We start from the raw sequence: 22,083 nt of genomic DNA, 5'->3' as shown, positions 1-22,083 counted from the left end.
TCCAGGTTTGGCCTAATTTGCATTGCTACCCAAGGTCCTCTAGGAAAGACTTAGGAGCTCTCTGAGCCCTGTCATGGCAACTTGGGTGTTAGTTTAATTTGTGGGTCCATAAGTAACTCTGTGGAGAGCTGGTTGTGACAACCTCCAGTGCATCTGGAAGCAGAATGAGTTTGGTCCCTTGTCCCTGTGGAATGTTTCATACCCCAAGCACTATTAAGAGGAGACTGGCCTCTGGTACCTGGCAAGGAGCCTGAGTTCAGAATTCAGTAGGAGGTGTCACTGGCTGGAAGACCTACAGGAGCCAGGTGGGAACTATAAGGGACGTAGAAACAACGTGTGATTAATACGGAGTTACAGAGATTGCAGCGACTAGAAGGATGCCCCACGAAAGGTACCTGCTCATAGTATTCCCATATTCTGGTGGAGCAGCATGAGAAGAGTACAGAAATTTTCAGGACTTCCAGAGCTGTTTCCTGTGGCCAAGATCACGTGTAGGACAAATAACCTAAATATTTTGTGGATTCCCTTAGACTCTAGATGCCTCAGGTTGGAACTGTTGCTGCGCCAGCAGGAAAATGGATTGAGGGAAGGGAGGTCTAGGATTCCAGGGATGTGGCTTTTGTGACTTATCCAATATTCTTTTTTTTTTTTTTTTAAGATTTTATTTATTTGTCAGAGAGAGCACAAGCAGGGGGAGTGGCAGGCAGAGGGAGAAGCAGGTTCCCTGCTGAGCAAGGAGTCTGATGAGGGACTCGATCCTAGGACCCTGGGATCACGACCTGAGCTGAAGGCAGACGCTCAACTGACTGAGTCACCCAGGCGTCCCGACTTACTCAGTGTTCTTGGTGACTCACAGAAACAGCTTTCCTGAGTTGCCAGTTTATGCTGCCAGAGGCGGGACTACTCCCAAGGCACGAGAGAGAGATGATGGAGTAAATAGGGTTGCCCATAGGATTTAATTTGTCTTTTTCCTATTTTCTTTTTTTTTTTTTAAAGATTTTATTTATTTTATTTGACAGAGAGACAGCCAGCGAGAAAGGGAACACAAGCAGGGGGAGTGGGAGAGGAAGAAGCAGGCTCATAGTGGAGGAGCCTGATGTGGGGCTCGATCCCATAACGCCGGGATCACGCCCTGAGCTGAAGGCAGACGCTTAACCGCTGTGCCACCCAGGCGCCCCTGTCTTTTTCCTATTTTCTTAAGGTAGACTATGTTATTTATTTGAGAACTCCCTTTTAATGTAGTCATTTTTTAAGTTTCCCTATAATTACTATGTTAGCAGAATTCCCCACATTTTGATACATTGTGCATTTGTTTCATCTAAGATAGAATTAGTTTAAAATTGGACTGAAAAAGTTCTAACTTTATTTCTAGGGACTTCTGAGTATCTATCTTTGACAATCTGCTAAGATAAGGGCCATGGGATTTATTATGTATTGTTTAATATCCAAAAATTTTCTGACCACACCTAGTCCCAGTTTGGTTGCTCATGGTTTCCAATTGACATAATGGTTAGATAGTCTGGCTTGACTGTGTTACCAGAAAGGCACAAAAACTCCTGCTGGAGTCTTCTGATTCTCTGGAAGCCAGGTTCTTCATTCACATATTTGTGGCTTAATCTGGGAGTGAATCACAAGAGTGTGTGAATAAGAATCTGGGAAACCGCGTGGATCTTTGACCCCCAATATGGCCCTGCATTTCTTTCTCTTGCTATGTTATATCCTTTGCTTTTAAGAAAACCTCATGTGAGTATGTTCTGTGGAGTCTTGCAAATATTTTCACTTACAATACTTGTGAAGTGTTTGTAGTTGGTGATGAGGATGGGATATTTAACATGACCCCTGATCATAATTTAAATAATAATGACTAAGAGGGGAGCGCCTGCCTGGCTCAGTTGGTAGAGCATGTGATTCTTGATCTCAGGATTGTGAGTTCAAGCGCTGCATTGAGTGTGGAGCCTACTTAAAAAAAAAAAAAAAAAAAAAGACTTACTGCACAGGAAGAAAGATGACAGAGGCTGATGAAGAAGGATTTTCGTTCACAGGCTGGTTTCCAGGCCACCCCTGGGTTGCGTATGCACAAGTGCCGCTCTCAGAAACCGGAGGAAAAACATAAGTGAGAACTGGAGTCTGTAGGTCCGTGCTAAATGGATCGCAAATCAAATACGAACTGAGGGGATGCCAGCCAAGAATGTGGTTCCTTGGCTGCCCCCCGCCTTTTCTGGCAAAGATAAAGGCATCCGAGAAGCAGCTAGAGGCTCTTAAAGCTGTAGATTACAGCCTGTGGTTCAGTATGATACCATACCTTCTATCGCTATCCCTCTGAGCCAGCTGATTGACATGATAAAAGGGGAGACGGTATGATGTGAGGCATGATGTTACGCATCTCTGTTCAGCTCTCTTGAGTGGGGTTTAATGCTGGGGGAAAGGTAAGGATGATTCAGAAGAAAGATAACTATAAATAAAAGAGATGGGAGAAATCTCAGAATAAATCAGATAAAAATGTTCAGGTGGTTGATTAAAAGTGATGTTTTTAAACTTTTTTTTTTAAGATTTTATTTATTTATTTGACAGGGAAAGAAAGAGAGGGAGAAGCAGGCTCCCTGCTGAGCAGAGAGCCCAATGTGGGTGTCCATCCCAGGACCCTGAGATCACGACCTGGGCCGAAGGCAGATGCTTAACCGACTGAGCCACCAAGGCACCCCAAAGAGTGACATCTTTAAAAAGGAGAAGGTAGATAGAATAGTTACTAAAATTTTGATGGATCACTAAGAAATTGGTAATCTGTTCAAAGAACTGGAACAAATTCAATTTATCTTAGTCACAATAAACTTCTAAAATATTAAGATTATAAAGAAGAGGCATAATCTCAGAACCTGTTCTTATTATAACCAGGCAGGGAAATGCAGAGGATTATGACTGAATGATGGGCAGGCCAGGGTCTCGTGACCTTCCAGCAGGGGCCCCAAGTCTACTTTCATTGGTATTGGTAACACGGCCTGAGGGCAGTAAAAAATACACAGTTGCTAGGCTTGATGATCTATGTGTTGTTATAACTTCCAATGAAAAGTGAGAGGGAACTATTACAGGACTGTGATGCTGTTGTAGAAGGCTTACAGGTGAAAGCATCGCCCACAAAGGAATTCTGGACAGAAACCATGTGTGGTTGTTGCCTCCCCCTGACCATAGTGCGTTACTGGAATGGATGTGATGTTATATAAATCTACTTAGTCCTTTTTTTTTTTTAAGTAAGCTCTACGTCCAACGTGGGACTTGAACTCAGGACCCCAAAGATCAAGAGTCACATTCTCTACTGACTGAGACAGCCAGGTGCCCCTAGTTAAGGATCTTCGATTTTTTTTTTAATTTAAAAAATATTCTAAAGCTTTTATTTATTTATTTATTTATTTATTTATTTATTTATTTATTTATTTATTTAAGTAATCTCTACACCCAACATGAGGGCTCAAACTCAGTACCCTGTCATCAAGAGTTGCATGCTCTTCCAACTGAGCCATCCAGGCACCCCGGGATCTTTTAGATGCAGCTGTGTTAGTGTTTACAAAATCCCAGTTAATGGTCTCATGGTATGTAAGAAAAGCTGATGGATCAGAGAGGTTAACTATAGATTTTGGAGGACTTGATAGTTTTAACCCCCACCCTGGACCCCAAATCATCAGCTGTATCTGATACGCTATCTGCAGTTGAAGTTATGCTACACGCTCAGAGATACCAGTATTTTGTTCTGGATTTGGCTAATGCCTTCTTTTCCAGTGGGAAGCCAAAGCATTCATTAGAGATAGACCCAGTATGCAGATACTGTGCCCTCACAAGAAGATTTCAATAATCTGGCTGACACTTGGCCCTTGATTTAAACTCCATTCCATGATGGTGTCTACTGTATGGGCAAAGGCCCCTTTTGGAGGGGAAGGCCAAGAAAAGACTACTCTAAATCTGACTTATTTTGTAATGATCTTTGTCTAATTCATAATTTAATTGTTATTTGGTGTAATACTGGTATAACTGATAAGATTAATTTAATGGATTCTAACAAAATCTGTGGTAATATGGATAGAGATTATAAAGCATATTGGGAAACTGAATTAAAACCTCTATGGATGCTCTCTCAACAGAATATGTTTGGTCAAAAGGGGGACTAGAATTAGTTAAAAATAATATAATTTCAGGGGCGCCTGGGTGGCTCAGTCGTTAAGCGCCTGCCTTCGGCTCAGGGCGTGTTCCCAGCGTTCTGGGATCGAGCCCCGCATCGGGCTCCCTGCTCCGCTGGGAGCCTGCTTCTTCCTCTTCCACTCCCCCTGCTTGTGTCCCCTCTCTCGCTGGCTGTCTCTCTCTGTCAAATAAATAAATAAAATCTTTAAAAATATATATATAATTTCAAATTTAATTAACCTGATACCTTTAATTAATTTATTACAATTTTTTAAAATTGAAATACAGTGTAATTAATGTACAGTGTTTTATTAGTGTTAGGTGTACAGCATATTGAACGATTCTGTACATTACTCAGTGTTCATCATGATGAGTGTACTCTTAATCCCGTTCACCTTTTTCACCCACCCCCCCTCCTCCCCTCTGGTAACCATCAGTGTGTTGACTATATTATTGTTTTGTTTCTTAAATTCCACATATGAGTGAAATCAGATGGTATTTGTCTTTCTCTGACTGACTTATTTCACTTAGCTTAACACCCTCTAGGTCCATCTGTGTTGTTGCAAATGGCAAGATTTCATTCTTTTAATGGGTGAGTAATATTTCATTGTGTATATATACCACATCTTCTTTATCCATTCATCTATCAATGGACAGATGTTGCTTCCATAATTTGGCTATTGTAAATATGCTGCAATAAACATAGGGTGCATATATCTTTTGAATTAGGGTTTTCCTATTCTCTAGGTAAATACCCGGTGGTGGAATTAAACTGGATCATATGGTAATTCTGTTTTTATACTGATACCTTTCTTAAAGTTCAAATCTTGGTGATGGAGAGGTAAAATAGTTACCAATCTTGTACATGATTACAAATACCTTTGTTGCTGGGATATTTTGTTTTTGAAATTTTCTTTAAACCAGTAGCCACACCTAGGGTGCCTGGTTGGCTCAGTTGGTTAAGCATCTGCCTTCAGCTCAGGTCACGATCCCAGGGTCCTGGAATCAAGCCCCGCGTTGGTCTCCCTGCTCAGTGGGGATTCTGTTTCTCCCTCTCCTCCCCCTCTTGCTATCTCTGTCACTATCTCTGTCTCACTCTCTCTCAAGTAAATAAAATCTTAAAAAACCCAATAGCCACACCTCATATGATGCACACATACTTAATATTTTGGCAGCTGTCTTTTTGCGGTGATGTAGGCAAAGGACTAAGAATGTGTGATTTATAATTAAAAACACTTAACCAAGAGGGGATAACTATGGAGGATAGAGATCATTTTATTCTTATCTCTGCGGACATCTGCATATCTAGTTTGACTCTTCACCAAGATAAAGGCAGTGGGAATACAACGTGCTCCTTAACGTCTTAAATTCTCCCAAGGTTGGTTTCTTTCCTGATGGCTTTCACCTGGCTCATGTCATGGAACCAGGGGGCCTTAAAGTTCCTGCTGAGAACTTATGCTTCCAGCTCTCCTAAAGTCAAGCTGCATCATCACACAGATCTAAGTGGTTCAATCCATACATGAGGCATGTCTGGTTGTGAATAAGGATCCTGAGGGTCTTCTGCCCAGATATGTCTTTAACCCTCAATGCTGGAATGCTCTTTATCCAACTGTATCCTATAGTCTGCATTTAAATAAAAGCCCCAAGGAGAGTGCTCTCAGAGCCTCACAATTCCAAAGATAGGTGTGATATCTCTATAGGTATGATCATAGTTAAAGAAATCAAAGTATATAGAAATTTATACGTGTGTACATCTCCTAGCCTCCCCCAACTCTGACAATCAATGACTTACCAGTAGTAGAGAACACAGCTGGTGCTCAATTGTTTATTTACAAATACCATTTTCTAATGAAAGGAACCAGAATCCTTGGAGAAGCTGATTCCAAGCTGGGACAGAAAAGGTGCAACATGTGCCTGAAAATATTCTTGCATTTGGAAACAAGGAAATTCTCAAAGAATAATTTTCACACACACACACACACACACACACACACACACACACACACACACACACAGGCTGTAGCTCAGGTATTCCCATCACCCAAATCTGGGCCAAATTTAGCATCAAATTAAATATTGGTAGTAATGAAAAACCATTGACTCTATTAAGAATCAGAGTCCAATTTCTTTCTCAGGCAGTGATTAATAAAAGGTCCCGGTTTCCTTCCTGCACTCCAAAACTAGAAAATGAAGCAAAATATATGATTCAGTTCAAGATGTCTCCAAAACTCCCCTCAGGTTCAGTATTTCACTAGAAGAATGCACAGAACTCAGCAATGTTGTTATGTTCATGGTTACAGTGTATTACAGCAAAAGATTCAGATTAAAACCAGCAGTAGAAGAAGGCGCATAGGGCAGGGTCTAGGAGAGACCAGGCACTGACCTTCTAGTTGTCCTGTCCAGTGGAGTCCTGTGGACGGTACTGATTTCCCTCAGCAACTACGTATGACAATACACATGGAGTGTTGCCTACCAGGGAAGCTCACGCAAACTTTGGTGTCCAGAATTTTCATCGAGGGTTGGTAATGCAGACAAGTCTGTCCTTGTTGCTGACCTTAGTCTCTAGCTCCTCTGGAGGTAGAGCTGATACCTGTGGGCCAAGTTACCACCCATGTGGTCATGTGATCATAGGATCCAGGAGCTCCACATGTGTTTCCAAAATTGGCCCTAGGGGAAAAGAGGCTACCTGCTTGTGAATACAAAGAGTACCTCCTTGGATTCCCCCGGTAGCATATTCCGGCACAAATCATTTCCATGTTATTAGGGAACACGTGGCACTGCCTTCCTTATTAGAGTGTTTCTCTAACATCACCTGAATCATTATGGGTATTTCAGGTGTCAGATTACTTTATGTTTTTCAGTCTTATAAGCAGTTTCAAATCCCAATAGCCAGCTAGTAATTGTATCTTAAATGGAAATTTTCTGGTCCAACATCCTAGCAGTTCCCCCTGGGTAGCATTCGGAGGCTTTTGCCATAGGTAGGCCCCAGTCTGGATTCCACATAAGTCTATCATAGAAAGAATCATAGAGCTATTGTATGCTCTCAGCAGCGCTCCAGCTTCTTCCATGCCATTCAAGTGCTAATCTCTTTGTCCACCAGCTATTTATCTTAACAACCTGTATGGGCTCAGGTAATCTTACTGGTACTCATTTGGCATGTGCAGCCTATATTGTTTGAAGGGCAAATTTACATGCTTCCATTTTATAGTACCAAATAAGGGAAGGTAGGAGTCATTGTTCCCACATGGATATTTCATTGTCCCAGCACCAATTATTGAAAAAAAATTCTGTACCTACTGCACTTCAGTATAGTCCCTTTCACAAGCAAATGGCGGTATAGGGATATTATTTTATTCTATTTCTCTATTTGTCTATCTGTGCCACAAGCTGTCGCAATCTGTGTAGTCTTACAATGAAATGGTGCGATCTGGTTGGGTAAAGCCTACTAATTTTTTCTTCTTCCAAATTGTCTTGACAGTTTTTGGCCTTTTGATGTCCCTGTAATTTTAGAGTCAGTTTGTCAATTTTCTTCTCTATCTTCCTCACGCATGCACACAGACACACACACAGAGACACACAACTTGTTGGATTTTCCTTGGGATTGTGCTGAATTTATAAAGCAATTTGGAAAGTCCTTGAAACCACCATGAAACATGTATATTACATTTTGAAGTGTTTGTTCAGAGTGTATTCCTCCCACTCTGGTGGGTTGTGTCTTATTAAGTTGTATTCTAAAAATTCTAAATTTCCTTGTGAAATTTTTGAACAAATCTATAATGTACAAATTTTAGGTCCATATTCACTCTGACACACTTCTCACCTATTCACATCTACCTCCCCAACTGGAAAGAACAAAGCAACACTGCTGCCAATTCCTGAAGGAAAAAAAAAAATCACTTTCCCGCAAGATGAGATCATTGGGTTCAGACAACCCTTTATTTCAGGGTTCAGATTCTCCCCTTGCATATTTGTTCCAGCTGAAAATGGCAATGTGTGTTTGGTACCAAAAATACTATCAGTTAAGTTGCACTATGTTTGGGATGATGTCAGACTCCTAAAAGGAATTAAGTACATCTGAGAATATGGAGTAAGAAATATATGGATAAAAGTGTTCCTCGATAGATGCAACACAATCACTATACAGGCAAGAGAAGTTTAGTGTGGAACCAGAGGCTGACCGCATCATAGAGCACTTCATTCGGGGTGGCCTACCATCCCTTGTCCTTCTTCAATGTCATGGACCTGTACGGGGTGTGAAAGAGGAAACCACAGGCCCCAAATGGAGTAGCTTCTGCTCCATCATGTCACCAGACCAGGGCATAATACCTAAGCCCAGTGCACTTTCAACCTCCCCCAGAAATGTAGTTTCCGAGCTCAGTCAGGGATTTTCTGGTCAGCACCAAAAAGGGAATTTACCACATCGATAGGCCCTCTCCATCCTCCAAAGAAAGATAAGGGATTTTCCTAATAAGACTCTTTTGTCCCCACAATAAGTTGACCTCATCTGACGTAATCCTTTTTTCTGTTTATGATATTCTTGTCCTACCTCTAAAAACCTTTCCTTTTTTGTAGCGCTTTGGAGCTGCCCTCGAATTGCTAGAATCTAGGATGCTGCCCAATTCACAAGGCGATGGATAAAGCTATCAGATTTTTACAATGTACCTTTACAATATACTGTTGTTTAACAGGGACTTTTTTGTATTCTTCCTAACCAAGTCCAAAACTGACTCTAATGTTTCAGGGTGCAAATATTTGAGGAGCAACAATATCTTTCCACCTATGCACAGACCCATTTCTTTCTGAAGTGCTGTACGAAATGATATGTCATTTACCTTAGTAAAAGGATTTGAGAACATCTAAAATAATGGATTTCTTTGGAAGCTGACTGACCTTCATGGAATCTAAAAGTATGGCTCTTCTCCGCCTTTAACAAGGAGCTAAGCCGGTCCCTCTGGGTAGAAGCAGCACCTTCCAGCAGCCCTCAGGGTGCCACGTGACCAAAGCTCAGGCACTCGCAGGTGGCGGGGGTTAGAGGACCCGGTTTCTGAGACCAATAGAGCTCTGCGAGCCACACCCCCCGGAAGAGCCTCGGTACCAGGACGCAGCGCTGGGCCAATGAGGTAACAGGACACGGCCTTCCTAGGCGAGCGCATCCGCTGGGGGCGGGACTTCCGCTCTCATCCCCCGCTGGCGGTCTTTAGCCTCAGGTTAGGTCTGTTTATCCTCTAAGGTTCCGTACCGCGGGTTTCGGACCGGGGTGACTGACGGTGAGGACGCGAGGGGAGGCGCTGTCCTCGCCGCACACCGTTGAGTACGGGTGTCCGTTCCCTTCCGGCCCCGCTGCCGGCCCACCGAATCCGATGGCGGCGGCCGCTCCCAGGGACCCGGCTCAGGTAAACGCTCGCTCCCCGCCCTCCCCGTCGTCCCCCCACGCAGACCCGAAAGGCCCGAGGCGGGGCACCTGCTCGCGTCCCTGCGGCCCAGGCCCCGGTGTCCGGCACAGGGAGGCGCCGGAGGGCGGGGGCCCGTGTGTGAGCGCCGGCGTGCTGGCTGCGGGACGGGCTCCGGGCTGAGGGGCCGGCTGGGGCAGAGGCTGGAGGCGGTCTGCGCCAGCAGCGGGGAACAGCACGTCTTCCTGCCTTCTGTCAGGAGCAAGATGCGGCGCGGCCAGTGAGGCCTGTCCCCTCGCTGCCTGAGCAGTCCGTGTCTCATGGCGGTAACGAGAGGTGGTCTAAGCCAGGTGTCAATAGGCTTTCCCTGGCCGCAGAGACGAGAACCCGCGGCGGGGGTGAGCGAGGAGGCAGGGAGCGCAGGAGGAGGGAGTTGCAGTGGTCGCTGGTATTGTCCACGGACTGCTGCCGTGTGCACCTTGGATGCTGGAGAACTGGTTGACTACTGGTCTGCTTTTTGAGAAGGTCTAAGGCAAATTGTAGGTGTTGCAGGTGGAAGGAGAATGGGGGGAGTGAGGGAAAACCCCAGGGCTGTTGGTCTGTGAACCTTAAAAATTGCTCTTTTACCCGCAGAAGTGGGTTTATATGGAAAGGAAAGTGAACTACAATTCGGAGCAAACAAGCTGAGCCAAAACAGTAGGCCAATGTGGAGAACAAAAGAAAGGTTGTCTTTTTAAAGGGGAAAGGGGTGAAGTTGGGAAGGCTGTTGTTATAAACTACAAGTCCACTGGAGTAAGGTGGGAGTTGTGGCTTCTCATTGGCTGAGCTGTTGCGTGGGGTGATAGGAAAGACTGGCTTTTTGGGTTTGGGGTAGTGAACTGGTATCCCATATAAGGTCAAGTCTGTTTCTCCTCTTTGGTCTGCAGTTATATGTGGTAGTGTTTCAGAGCTCCTCCCAAGCCTGCAACCTCCACATACCATTTTAATGAGATTTACCATTTTAGTGAGATTTACCATTGTTAATTTCACAGGTCCTAGCAGCCAAAGAGATGGAAGCTCCCATCATCCGGATGGAAGTTACCAGTAGATTGATTGTCCTTTGGGATACCTAAGTTGTTTTGACATTGCTTGCAATGTCTGATGTCTCAGAGAAGTGTGATTGATGGCATCAAGTGGGCAGCTGGACGGGAAATGTTGGGAAACTGGGGGAAAGATTCATGATGGAGAATTTGAAAAGTGATGGCTATTGTGTGGACCAGGGTGGAGATTTGGATCACATTTAGGTTGGGAATGTAGTGTATCCTGGCAATGCTACCAGTAGGTGAGAGGCTCCTAGTAAAGTGTGCTGAAGAGTGGTTTTCTTGCATAGCACATGGTTGGGGTTGCTGGACATTTCCAACACAGGTGAAATAGAATCATCTGGCAGATACATGGATAAGCCTTCCATGGGATGGTGGGACAAGAGATAGCTAGGACACCTAGGAGTAATTTTGCCATGATAACTGAAGTTGGGGCTGCTCTTTATTCAGTGGTGTACAGCTTTCCAGAATTTTGTGGTGAGTTTTTACCGTGCGTGGGGTGTTTCAAAGTCTTGTTGGTAATTAAGGTCTGGACAAATGCGGTCATTTGTGGTTCACTGTGCCTGGCAGGGAGACCTTTAGTGCTGGGGTTCTCACAAAGGTTCGGTGGAGAGTGGTGGGTTCTGATTGTTGAGGGACAGTATGGATGGCACAGAAGTAGAAGAGGGTCTGTGAGTATCCTAAGTTGACATGTGGTTTGGAGTATCTGTTAACGAAGCGAGGATTAGAGGCAGGTGAAGAAGGCTTCTCAGCAGCGTTTGAGGGTTTCCCTCAGTTGGGATTCGTGAGAGTACTGGGGTGGTAGTGGAACCTGTTTGAGTTTGTCAAACATCCTTTGGATGTCATGTGACAAGAATGTGAGTCAAGGGAGAATCCTTTGGTGTGGGGCAGGAAAGTGTGGGAGTTCATCTGTGGGGTCTGAAGACATGAGAGAGGTACAGTCTACAGAATCCCGTACACATGGAGAGGAAGTGGGAGCTAAGGGCCGCAGGGCTCTGGTATTGAAGACTTCCTGGTAAAGCAGGGCCTACAGTTGTCTGTTTTGAGGGCACAATCTGGGAGACTCCCCGGGAATATCGTGTCAGAGAGATGGGACCTTGCAGCCCAGACCTGGAGCTTAGATTGCATCTGTGTGTCCCCCTGCTTGTTACTGCTGAGGACTGAACACGGATTGATGGGAAGGTGAGAGGAGCATGGTGTTAGTGGCACCAGGACCTGGTATTTATTCTGAGGTGGGGAGCTGGGGTGGCAGGGGAGACTGGGGTGGTTGTGTTGGGGTTGGATTGTGGGTTATCATAGAATGTTCATGGTTCCAACTTTTCCTTTCATGGTAGTGTGGTGTGACCTTTGAGGACGTTGCCGTGTACTTCTCCTGGAAGGAATGGAGGCTTCTTGATGAGGCTCAGAGACGGCTGTACCACCGTGTGATGCTGGAGAACTTTACACTTATATCCTCACTGGGTAAGGGCCTCAGCCTCCCCTTGACCTAAAACAGACTCTGTATTCTGTGTCCCCCTTTTATTTTCCACAGTATGTTTGTCCTTCTGTCATGTGTTCTGTGGGCACTACTTGCTTCCCCAGCTCTGGGTAGTTGCTGTTGCTTATGTTGCCGCCTCTGAGTTGTTGGCGTGTCATTTTCTCAGCCCTAGAGCCCCAGCACCCTCTGTGCGGAACCCTGACACGTTAAGATGGGAGGTCAGTAGTCATGCAGTGAGGCTGATGGATTGCACCATGCTTGCCCTCTACCTGGATTGGGTCTGTGTGTCCAGACCATGCCTTTTCGATGGTCCAGGATGTGATCCCTTCCTTCAGCTGGCATTTCCTTGTGCCTGCCTGTGCCTCAATTTGCAGGTGTTGGCATGGCCACTATGTAGATACATCATGGGCTACTTCTCAAGACCTTCCTGTATGGTTCTTTTAGTAGTATTTTACATCTCTTCTTCCACCTTGCCCCCTTCCTTCTGCTTTGTTGAGGTATGATTGACAAATGAAATTATATTATTGAAAGTATATTACATGATGACTTGATATACAGTATGAAATTATTACGTAAATGAAAGTAATCAACACACCTATCAGTTGATATAATTACCTTTTTCTTGGTGGTGAGAAAGCTTAATATCCACTCTCTTACCAAATTTCAAGTATACAATACAGTATTAACAACTACTCAACATGCTGTACATTAGATCCTCAGAATTTACTCATCTTGTAAGTGAAAGTGTGTACCCCTGACCATCTTTCCATTTCCCCCAGTCCTGAGCTTCTGGTATTCTACTTTCTGTTTCTGATGTTTTTGTTTGTTTGTTTGTTTTCAAGAATATCCATAGATGTGATACCATACACTGTTTGTCTTTTCTGTGTGGTTTGACTTAGCATAGTATTTTCTAGATTCATCTATGTCATTCATGCAAGGGGCGGTTTTGCTTTCTTTTTTATGGCTGAATATTCCTGCATGTGTGTGTGTGCTAAATGTTCTTTGTCACTGGAAACACTCAGGCACACTTACTGATGTTTCCATATATTTGCTATTGTGAATAATACCTCAGTGGATATGTGTGTGGAGATACTTTATGGAGATACTGATTTTGTGTCCTTGGGATACATACCTGGAAATGGCAATGGTGGGACCATATGGTAGCTTTTTTGTTTGTTTGTTTAATTTAAATTTTGTAGGTTAACATACAGTGCGGTAATGGTTTCTGGAGTAGAATTCCATGATTCATCATGTACATACAGCACCCAGTGCTCATCATAGCAAGTGCCCTCTTTAATACCCATCACCCATTTAGCCCATCGCCGACCTGTCTCCCTCCATCAACTCTCAATTTGTTCTCTGTCGTTAAGAGGCACTTACAGTTTGTTTCCCTCTCTCCTTATTTCTGTTCCCCCCTCCCATATGTTCATCTCTTTTCTTTCCTAAATTCACATATGAGTGAGTGGGATCATATGGTATTTGTCTTTCTTTGATTGACTTATTGCACTTAGCGTAATATACTCTAGTTCCATCCACATAGTTGCAAATGGCAAGATTTCATTCTTTTTGAAGGCTGAATAATGTTCCTGTGTGTGTGTGTGTGTGTGTGTGTGTGTGTGTGTGTGTGTATACACATATACAAACCACATCTTCTTTATTCATTCATTGGGCTTTCTTCTTATTTGGTTATTGTTGATGCTGCTATAAACATTGGGGTGCATATATCCCTTCTTATCTGTTTTTTTGTATCTTTCGGGTAAATACCTAGTAGTGCAATTGCCGGATTGTAGGGTAGCTCTATTTTTAACTTTGTGAAGAGACTTCATAGTGTTCTCCAGAATGGCTGCACTATTTTGCATTTCTGCCAACAGTCCAGGAGTGTTCCCCGTTTTCCACATCCTCGCCAACACCTGTTGTTTCCTGTATTGTTTTTTTAAAACATTTTTTTAAAGATTTTATTTATTTGTTTGAAGGAGAAACAGAGATAGCGAGAGAGCAGGACCAGGGAGGAGAGGGAGAAGCAGGCTCCCCGCTGAGCAGGGAGCCTAATCCGGGGCTAGATCCCAGGACCCTGAGATCATGATCTGAGCTGAAGGCAGAGGCTTAACCTACTGAGCCACCCAGGCGCCCCTCCTGTGTTGTTAATTTTAACCATTCTCTCAGGTGTGAGATGGTATCTCATCATGGTTTTGATTTGTATTTCCCTGATGTTGAGTGATATTAAGCATATTTTCATACATCTCTTAGCCATCTGGATGTCTTCTTTGGAAATATGTGTATTCATGTCTTCTGCCCGATTCTTAATTGGATTATTTGTTTTGGTGTGTTGAGTTTGGTCAGAGTTCTTTGTAGGTTTTGGATACTAAGCCTTTATCAGATATGTTGTTTGCAAATATCTTTTTCCATTCTGTAGGCTGCCTTTTAGTTTTGTCAATTGTTTCCTTCGCTGCACAGAAGCTTTTTATCTTGGTGAAGTCCCAGTAGTTCATTTTTGCTTTTGTTTGCCTTGGGTCCGGCAACGTGTTTAATAAGTTGTTACAGCCAAGGTCTAAGAGATGTCTGCCTGTGTTCTCCTCTAGGATTTTGATGGTTTCCTATCTCACACTTAGGTCTTCACCCAACACCATTTGTTGAAGAGATTGTCTTTTTTCCATTGGATATTCTTTCCTTCTTTTGGGAGATTAGTTGACCATAGAGTTGTGGGTCCATTTCTGGGTTCTCTATTGATCTATGTGTCTGTTTTTGTGCCAGTACCATGCTGTCTCAATGACTACAGCTTTGTAATATAGCTTGAGATCTGGAATTGTGACGCCTCCAGTTTTGTATTTCTTTTCAGAATTGCTTTGGTTATTTAGGGAATTTTGTGGTTCCATCCAAATTTTAGGATTGTTTGTTCTAGTTTTGTGAAACGTGCTGGTGGTATTTTGATAGGTATTGCATTGAATTTGTAGATTGTTTTGAGTAGTAGAGACATTTTAACCATGTTTGTTCTTCCAGTCCATGAGCTTGGAATATTTTACATTGCTTTGTGTCCTCTTCAGTTTCTTTTCTTTTTCTTTCTTTCTTTCTTTCTTTCTTTCTTTCTTTCTTTCTTTCTTTCTTTTTTCTTTCTTTCTTTCTTTCTTTCTTTCTTTCTTTCTTTCTTTCTTCCTTCCTTCCTTCCTTCCTTCCTTCCTTCCTTCCTTCCTTCCTTTTTTTTTTTTTAAGATTTTATTTATTTATTTAACAGAGAGAGAGACAGCCGGCAAGAGAGGGAACACAAGCAGGGGGAGTGGGAGAGGAAGAAGCAGGCTCCCAGCAGAGGAGCCTGATGTGGGGCTCGATCCCAGAAAGCCGGGATCACGCCCTGGACCGAAGGCACAGACGCTTAATGACTGAGCCACCCAGGCGCCCCTCCTCTTCAGTTTCTTTCATGAGTGTCCTGTAGTTGATAGTTTTCAGAGTAAGATCTTTTACCTCTTTGGTTAGGTTTATTCCTGGGTATCTTATGGTTTTTGGTGCAATTGCAAATAGGGTTAATTCCTTGATTTCTTTTTCTGTTGCTTCGTTACTGGTGTATAGAAGTGCAACAGATTTCTACACATCGCTTTTGTATCCTGCAACTTTGCTGAATTCATGTATTGGTTCTAGCAATTTTTTGGTGGAATCTTCCAGGTTTTCTACAGAATATCATGTCTGCAAATCGTGAGATTTTGACTTCTTCCTTGCCAGTTGGGATGCCTTTTATTTCTTTTTGTTTTCTGATTGCTAAGGCTAAGACTTCCAGTACTATGTTTGATGCTAGTGAGAGTAGACATCCCTGTCTTGTTCCTGACTATAGAAGAAGAGCTCTCCGTTTTCCCCATTGAGGGTGATATTAGCTGTGGGTCTTTCATATATGGCCTTTTTGATGTTGATGTATGTTCCCTCCATCCCTACTTTGTTGAGGGTTTTTATCAAGAAAGGATGCTCTATTTTGTTAAATGCTTTTTCTGCATCTGTGGAGAGGACCATATAGTTCTTATCCTTTCTTTTACTCATGTGGTCTATCACGTTGATTTGAAGTTGTCAAACCACCCACGCAACCCAGGAAGAAATCCCACTTGATTTTGGTGAATAATTCTTTTAATGTACTGTTGGATTTGATTTGCTGGTGTTTTATTTTATTTTTTATTTATTTTTTAAAAGATATTTATTTATTTGAGAGAGAGAGAGAGCACACGCATGAGCAAGGGTAGGGACAGAGGCAGAGGGAGAAGCAGACTCTCCACCGAGCAGAGAGCCTGATGCAGGGCTCCATACCAGGATCCCCAGGATCACGACCTGAGCTGAAGGCAGACGTTTAACTGATGGAGCCATGCAGGCGCCCCTGATTTGCTAGTATTTTATTCAGAATGTTTGCATTCCTGTTCATCATGATACTAGCCTGTAATTCTCCTTTTTAGTGGGGTCTTTGTCTAATGTTGGTATGAGAGTAATGCTGGCTTTGTAGCATGAGTTTGGAAATTTTCCTTCCATTTCTATTTTTTGGAAAAGTTTGAGAAGAATAGGTATTAACTCTTCTTAAAATGTCCGGTAGAATTCCCATGGGTATCCATCCAGCCCTAGACTTTTGTTTGTTGGGAGATTTTTGATTACTGAGTCAATTTCTTTGTTGGTTATGGGTCTGTTCATATTTGCCATTTATTCCTGTTTTTTAATTTGGATAGTTTGTAGGATTACAGGTATTTGTCCATTTCTTCCAGGTTTCCCAGTTTGTTGACATATAATTTTTCATAGTATTCTCTTATAATTGTTGTATTTCTTCGGTGTTGGTTGTGATCTCTCCTCTCTCATTCATGATTTTATCTATTTGGGTCCCTTCTGTTTTCTTTTTGATAAGTCTGGCTAGGGGTTTATCAATTTTATTAATTCTTTCAAAGACCCAGTTTTTAGTTTCATTAATCCATTCTTTTTTTTTTTTTTTAAGATTTTATTTATTTATTTGACAGAGATAGAGACAGGCAGCGAAAGAGGGAACACAAGCAGGGGGAGTGGGAGAGGAAGAAGCAGGCTCATAGCGGAGGAGCCTGATGTGGGGCTCGATCCCATAACGCCGGGATCACGCCCTGAGCTGAAGGCAGGACGCTTAACTGCTGTGCCACCCAGGCGCCCCCATTAATCCATTCTTTTAGGGAGTTTTAGTTTGTTTGTTTCCCCCATTGTTAATTTCTGCTCCAATCTTTATTATTTCCCTTCTTCTGCTGGCTTTAGGCTTTGTTTGCTGTTCCTTTGCTAGCACCTTTAGGTGAAAGGTTACTTTGTGTATTTGAGACTTTTCTTGCTTCTTGAGGAGGACCTGTATTTGCAATATACTTCCCTCTTAATGACTGCCTTTGCTGCATCCCAGAGGTTTTGGACTGTCATGTTTTCATTTTCACATGTTTCCATGTATTTTTTCAAAATTTCTTCTTTAATATCCTGGTTGTCCCATTCATTCTTTAGTAGGATGTTCTTTGACCTCCGTGTATTTTGGTCTTTCCAAATTTTTTCTTGTCGTTGACTTCAAGTTTCATAACATTGTGGTTTGAATATATGCATGGTATGATACCAGTTTTTCGTAGCAGTTGAGGCCTGATTCGTGACCCAGTATATGATCTCTTCTGGAGAATGTTCCATGTACACTCGAAAAGAATGTGTATTCTGCTGCTTTAGGAGGAAATGTGAATATATCTGTTAAGTCCATCTGGTCCAATGTGTCATTAAGAGCCATTGTTTCCTTTTATATTATCTTAGATGATCTGCCCATTGCTGTAAGTGGGGTGTTAAAGTCCCCTACCATTATTGTGTTATTATGAATGAGTTTCTTTATGTTTATTATTAATTGATTTATGTATTTGGGTGCTCCTAAGCTGGGGACATAAGTACTTTCAGTTGTTAGATCTTGACGGATAGACCCCTTAATTGTGATGTAATGCCTTTCTTCATCTTTTGTTACAGCGTTTGGTATAAAATCTACTTTTTCCAAGTGTGAGTCTAAGTATGGGTACTCCAGCTTGCTTTCTTTTCTTTTCTTTTCTTTCTTTTTTTTTTTTTTTTGTTTGTTTGTTTGTTTTTAAGATTTTATTTATTCATTTGACAGAGAGGGAGAGAACATGAGCAGGGGGAGCAGCAGAGGGAGAGAGAGAAGCAGGCTCTCCACTGAGCAGGCGGCCTGATGTCGGGCTCAATTTTAGGACCCTGGCATCATGACCTGAGCCAAAGGCAGACAATCAACTGAGCCACCCAGGTGCCCTCCTCTGGCTTTGTTTTGACTTCCATTAGCATGATAGATGGTTCTCAATGCCTTTACTTTCAATCTGCAGGTGTCTTTAGGTCTAAAATGAGTCTCTTATAGGCAGGATATAGATGGATCTTGTTTTTTAAACCATACTGATACCTTACATCTTTTCATTGGAGCACTTAGTCCTTTTAAATTTAGAGTGATTATTGAATGATATGAATTTAGTGCCATGGTGTGATCTGTAGAGTTGGTGTTTCTGGTGATATTCTCTGGTCCTTTCTGGTCTTTGTTGCTTTTGGTCTTTTTTTCTTTTTTCCTCCACTCAAAGAATCCCCCTTAAAATTTCTTGTAGGGCTGGTTTAGTGGTTATGAACTCCTTTAGTTTTTGTTTGTCTGGGAAACTGTCTCTCCTTCTCTTCTAAATGAAAGCCTTGCTGGATAAAGAATTCTTGGCTGCATATTTTTCTCATTCAGCACATTGAATATTTCCTTCCGTGTCTTTCTGGCCTGCCAAATTTCAGTGGACAGATCTGCTGCAAACCTGATTTGTCTTCCCTTGTAGACTAAGGGCTTTTTTTTCCCTTTGCTGCATTCAGGATTCTTTCCTTGCCTGTGTATTTTGTGAATTTGACATATGATATGACTTGACGATGGTAGGCTTTTATTGAATTTATTTATTTTTTGTTTTATTTTTTATACAGATAGGTGGGCGGAGGGCAGAGGGAGAGAGAGAGAATCTTAAGCAGTCTCCATGCCCAACACAGAGCTCAGTGCAGGTCTAGATCTCACAACCCTGAGAGCATGACCTGAGCCTAAATCAAGAGTTGGATGCTTAGTCACCAAGGTGCCCTGGCTTTTAATTTAATGGGAGTTCTCTATGCTTGTTGGATTTTGATGTCTGTGTCCTTCCCCAGATTAGGGAAGTTTCCAGCTATAATTTGTTCGAATAACTTTTTCTTCAACTTCCGGGACTCCTATGATACAAGTGTAGTTGCTGATGAGTTCCCCAAGTCTAAGTTTGTGGTCCAATACCTTTCTTTCCCTCTTCTTTCCAGCCTCATTCTTTTCCATAATTTTATCTTCTGTATCACTGATTCATTCCTCTGATGTGTTCATCCTCATTTTAAGGCCTCCACTTGGGATTGCATCTTGGTTATAGCATTTTTCATTTTGGGCTGACTAGATTTTAGTTTTTTTATCTCTGCAGTAAGAATTTTCTAGTGTCTTCTATGCTTTTTTCAAGCCCAGCTGGTATCCTTATAATCGTTTTACGTTCTAGTTCAGACATCTTAGTTACATCTGTATTGATTAAATCACTGTCCATGAATACACTTCCATCTCTTGTTCTTTCTTTTGGGGTGAATTTCTCCATCTTGTCATTTTGTCCAGAAAAGAAAAGAAGAAAGAAAAAGGAAAAACAAAACAATAACAACAAAAAACTAGATTCTCTGGGGCGCCTGGGTGGCACAGCGGTTAAGCTTCTGCCTTCGGCTCAGGGCGTGATCCCGGCGTGATGGGATCGAGCCCCACATCAGGCTCCTCCACTATGAGCCTGCTTCTTCCTCTCCCACTCCCCCTGCTTGTGTTCCCTCTCTCGCTGGCTGTCTCTATCTCTGTCAAATAAATAAATAAATTCTTTAAAAAAAAAAAAACTAGATTCTGGGTGTGTTTTGATCTGCTTGTTAAAAGAATATAGATTCCAAATAAGAAAGAAAAAAGACTACAATGAGAGTAAAAAAATAAATAAAAAATGTATAAAGTAAATGTATAAAAATAGAAACGCAAAAAATTAATAAAAAGAATTGAAAAAGACGAAAGTAAAGGAAAAAATAATAAAAAAATAAAGAATAAAAGTACAAAGGAGGCTAGATGCTATTTTCCCCTAGAGCTAAAGTTTTGCAGCCCTCTATGATCTCAGCCCTCTGCTACTATCAGCCTTAAATTGTTCTTTTGTCTTGTTCTTTGAGATGTAAATTTGCTTATCTGAGACATTTTTCTTAATGTAGGCCTTTATTGCTCTAAATTTCCCTATTAGAACTGTTTTTGCTATATTCTATAAGCTTTGGTATTTTGTATTTGTTTTCTTTGTTTCAAGATAATATTTTTTTAATTGGGCCCATTGGGTTTTCATGATTGTGTTCTTTAATATCCACATATTTTTGAATTTTTGAGCTTTCCTCCTATTATTATTATTATTATTTAAAGATTTTATTTATTTATTTGACAGAGAGAGAGGCAGCGAGAGAGGGAACACAAGCAGTGGGAGTGGGAGAGGGAGAAGCAGACTCCCCACTGATCAGGGAGACCAGTGCAGTCTCGATCCCAGGACCCTGGGATCATGCCCTGAGCCGAAGGCAGATACTTAAAAGCTGAGCCACCCAGGCACCCCTCCTCCTATTATTTATTCCTGGTTTTATACTACTGTGGTCAGTAAACATAACTGATATTATTCCTCTTAAATTTGTTATGACTGGTTTTATGATTTACAAAATACAAATTTTCCTAAGGAATGTTCTGTATTCCCTTGAGCAGAGTTTGTATTCTACTGCAGTTGAATTGAATATTCTCTGTATATCTACTAGTCCATTTGATCTAAAGTACAGTTGAAATACAAAGTTTCTTTTCTGTCTGGATCATCTACCCATTGTTGATAGGGGAATATTAAAGTCCCCTCTTATTACAGTGTTGCTGTCTATCTGCCTTCGGATCGAATATCATAATATTTGCTTCCTGTATTTAGGTGCTCCGAAGTTTGGTCTTTGGTGCATTATACAGTTGCAATTGTTACATCCTCTCAATAAGTTAGCTCCTTTATTGTTATGTTATGATTTTGTCTCTAAGTCTATTTTGTCTGATAAAAGTATTGCTACTTCTGCTTGCTTTTTGTTTTGTTTTTGTTTATTTTTTTTTAAGATTTTATTTTATTTGACAGAGAGAGAGAAGGGAGAGCCTAAGCAGGGGAAGCACCAGTGGAAGAGGGAGAAGCAGGCTCCCCACGAAGCAGGGAGCCTGACACGGGGCTGTATTCCAGGACCCTGGGATCATAACCTGAGCCGAAGGCAGACGCATAACTGACTGAGTGACCCAGGCACCCCTCTGCTTGCTTTTTGTATTCCATTTGCAAGAAGTATCTTTTTTGCTCCCTTCACTTTCAGCCTATGTGTGTCCTTAATGCTGAAGTGAGTCTAATATCCACAGCATATAGTTGGGTCTTGTTTTTAGTTGTTGTCATTGTTTTGTTTTGTTTTGTTTTGTTTTGTTTTGTTTTGTTTTTAAATCCATTCTGCCACTCTGTCTCTGAATTGGAGACTTTTATGAGGACTTACTCTTGCTATCTTATTGTTTTTTGGATTTTTAGTAGTTCCTTCGTTCTTTCCTTTCTTGCTGTCTTCCTTTGTGATTTGATGATTATCTATAGTGGTATACTCTGGTTCTTTGCTCTTCTGTTCACATTAGGTTTTTGCTTTGTGGTTACCTTGAGGCTTACAGGAAACATCTTACATTTATTTATAACATTCTGTCTTAAGCTGATAACTTCATTTCAGCGGTATACAAAATTCTACCCCAACCCCCATTTTATGTTTTTGATATCCCTATTTACATCTTTTTATATTGTGTAATCATTAATAAATTATTGCAACTGATTATTTTTATTGCTTATGGTTTTTAACCTTTATATTAGAGTTAAGTGATTTAAATACTATCATATTACAGTATTAGCATCCTCTG

The 22,083-nt window shown here is 41.8% G+C and overlaps 1 protein-coding gene across 3 annotated transcripts in view; it reads left to right on the top strand.

The window, feature by feature from the left end:
- The first annotated feature begins 807 nt into the window (after positions 1-807).
- Positions 808-22,083, top strand: part of LOC123776973 (uncharacterized) — a 36,726-nt gene continuing 15,450 nt past the window's right edge. Inside the window, exons 1-2 of one of the 3 annotated variants that reach the window (XM_087853263.1) lie at positions 808-9,374; positions 11,971-12,097. In XM_087853263.1, coding sequence (XP_087709389.1) covers positions 12,064-12,097 — 34 coding nt within the window. In that variant the 5' untranslated portion in view covers positions 808-9,374; positions 11,971-12,063. Of the gene's footprint in view, positions 9,561-9,584; positions 11,819-11,970; positions 12,098-22,083 lie in introns of those variants that run through there. The other 2 variants (XM_045773368.2, XM_087853264.1) reach the window with 2 other exon arrangements.

This window comes from Ursus americanus, chromosome 21 (assembly GCF_024610735.1).
Source record: "Ursus americanus isolate L20-20 chromosome 21, mUrsAme1.1.p, whole genome shotgun sequence".
NCBI lineage: Eukaryota > Metazoa > Chordata > Mammalia > Carnivora > Ursidae > Ursus > Ursus americanus.
Note: the sequence above shows the minus strand (reverse complement) of the source record. Positions and strands in the feature narration are given on the sequence as shown.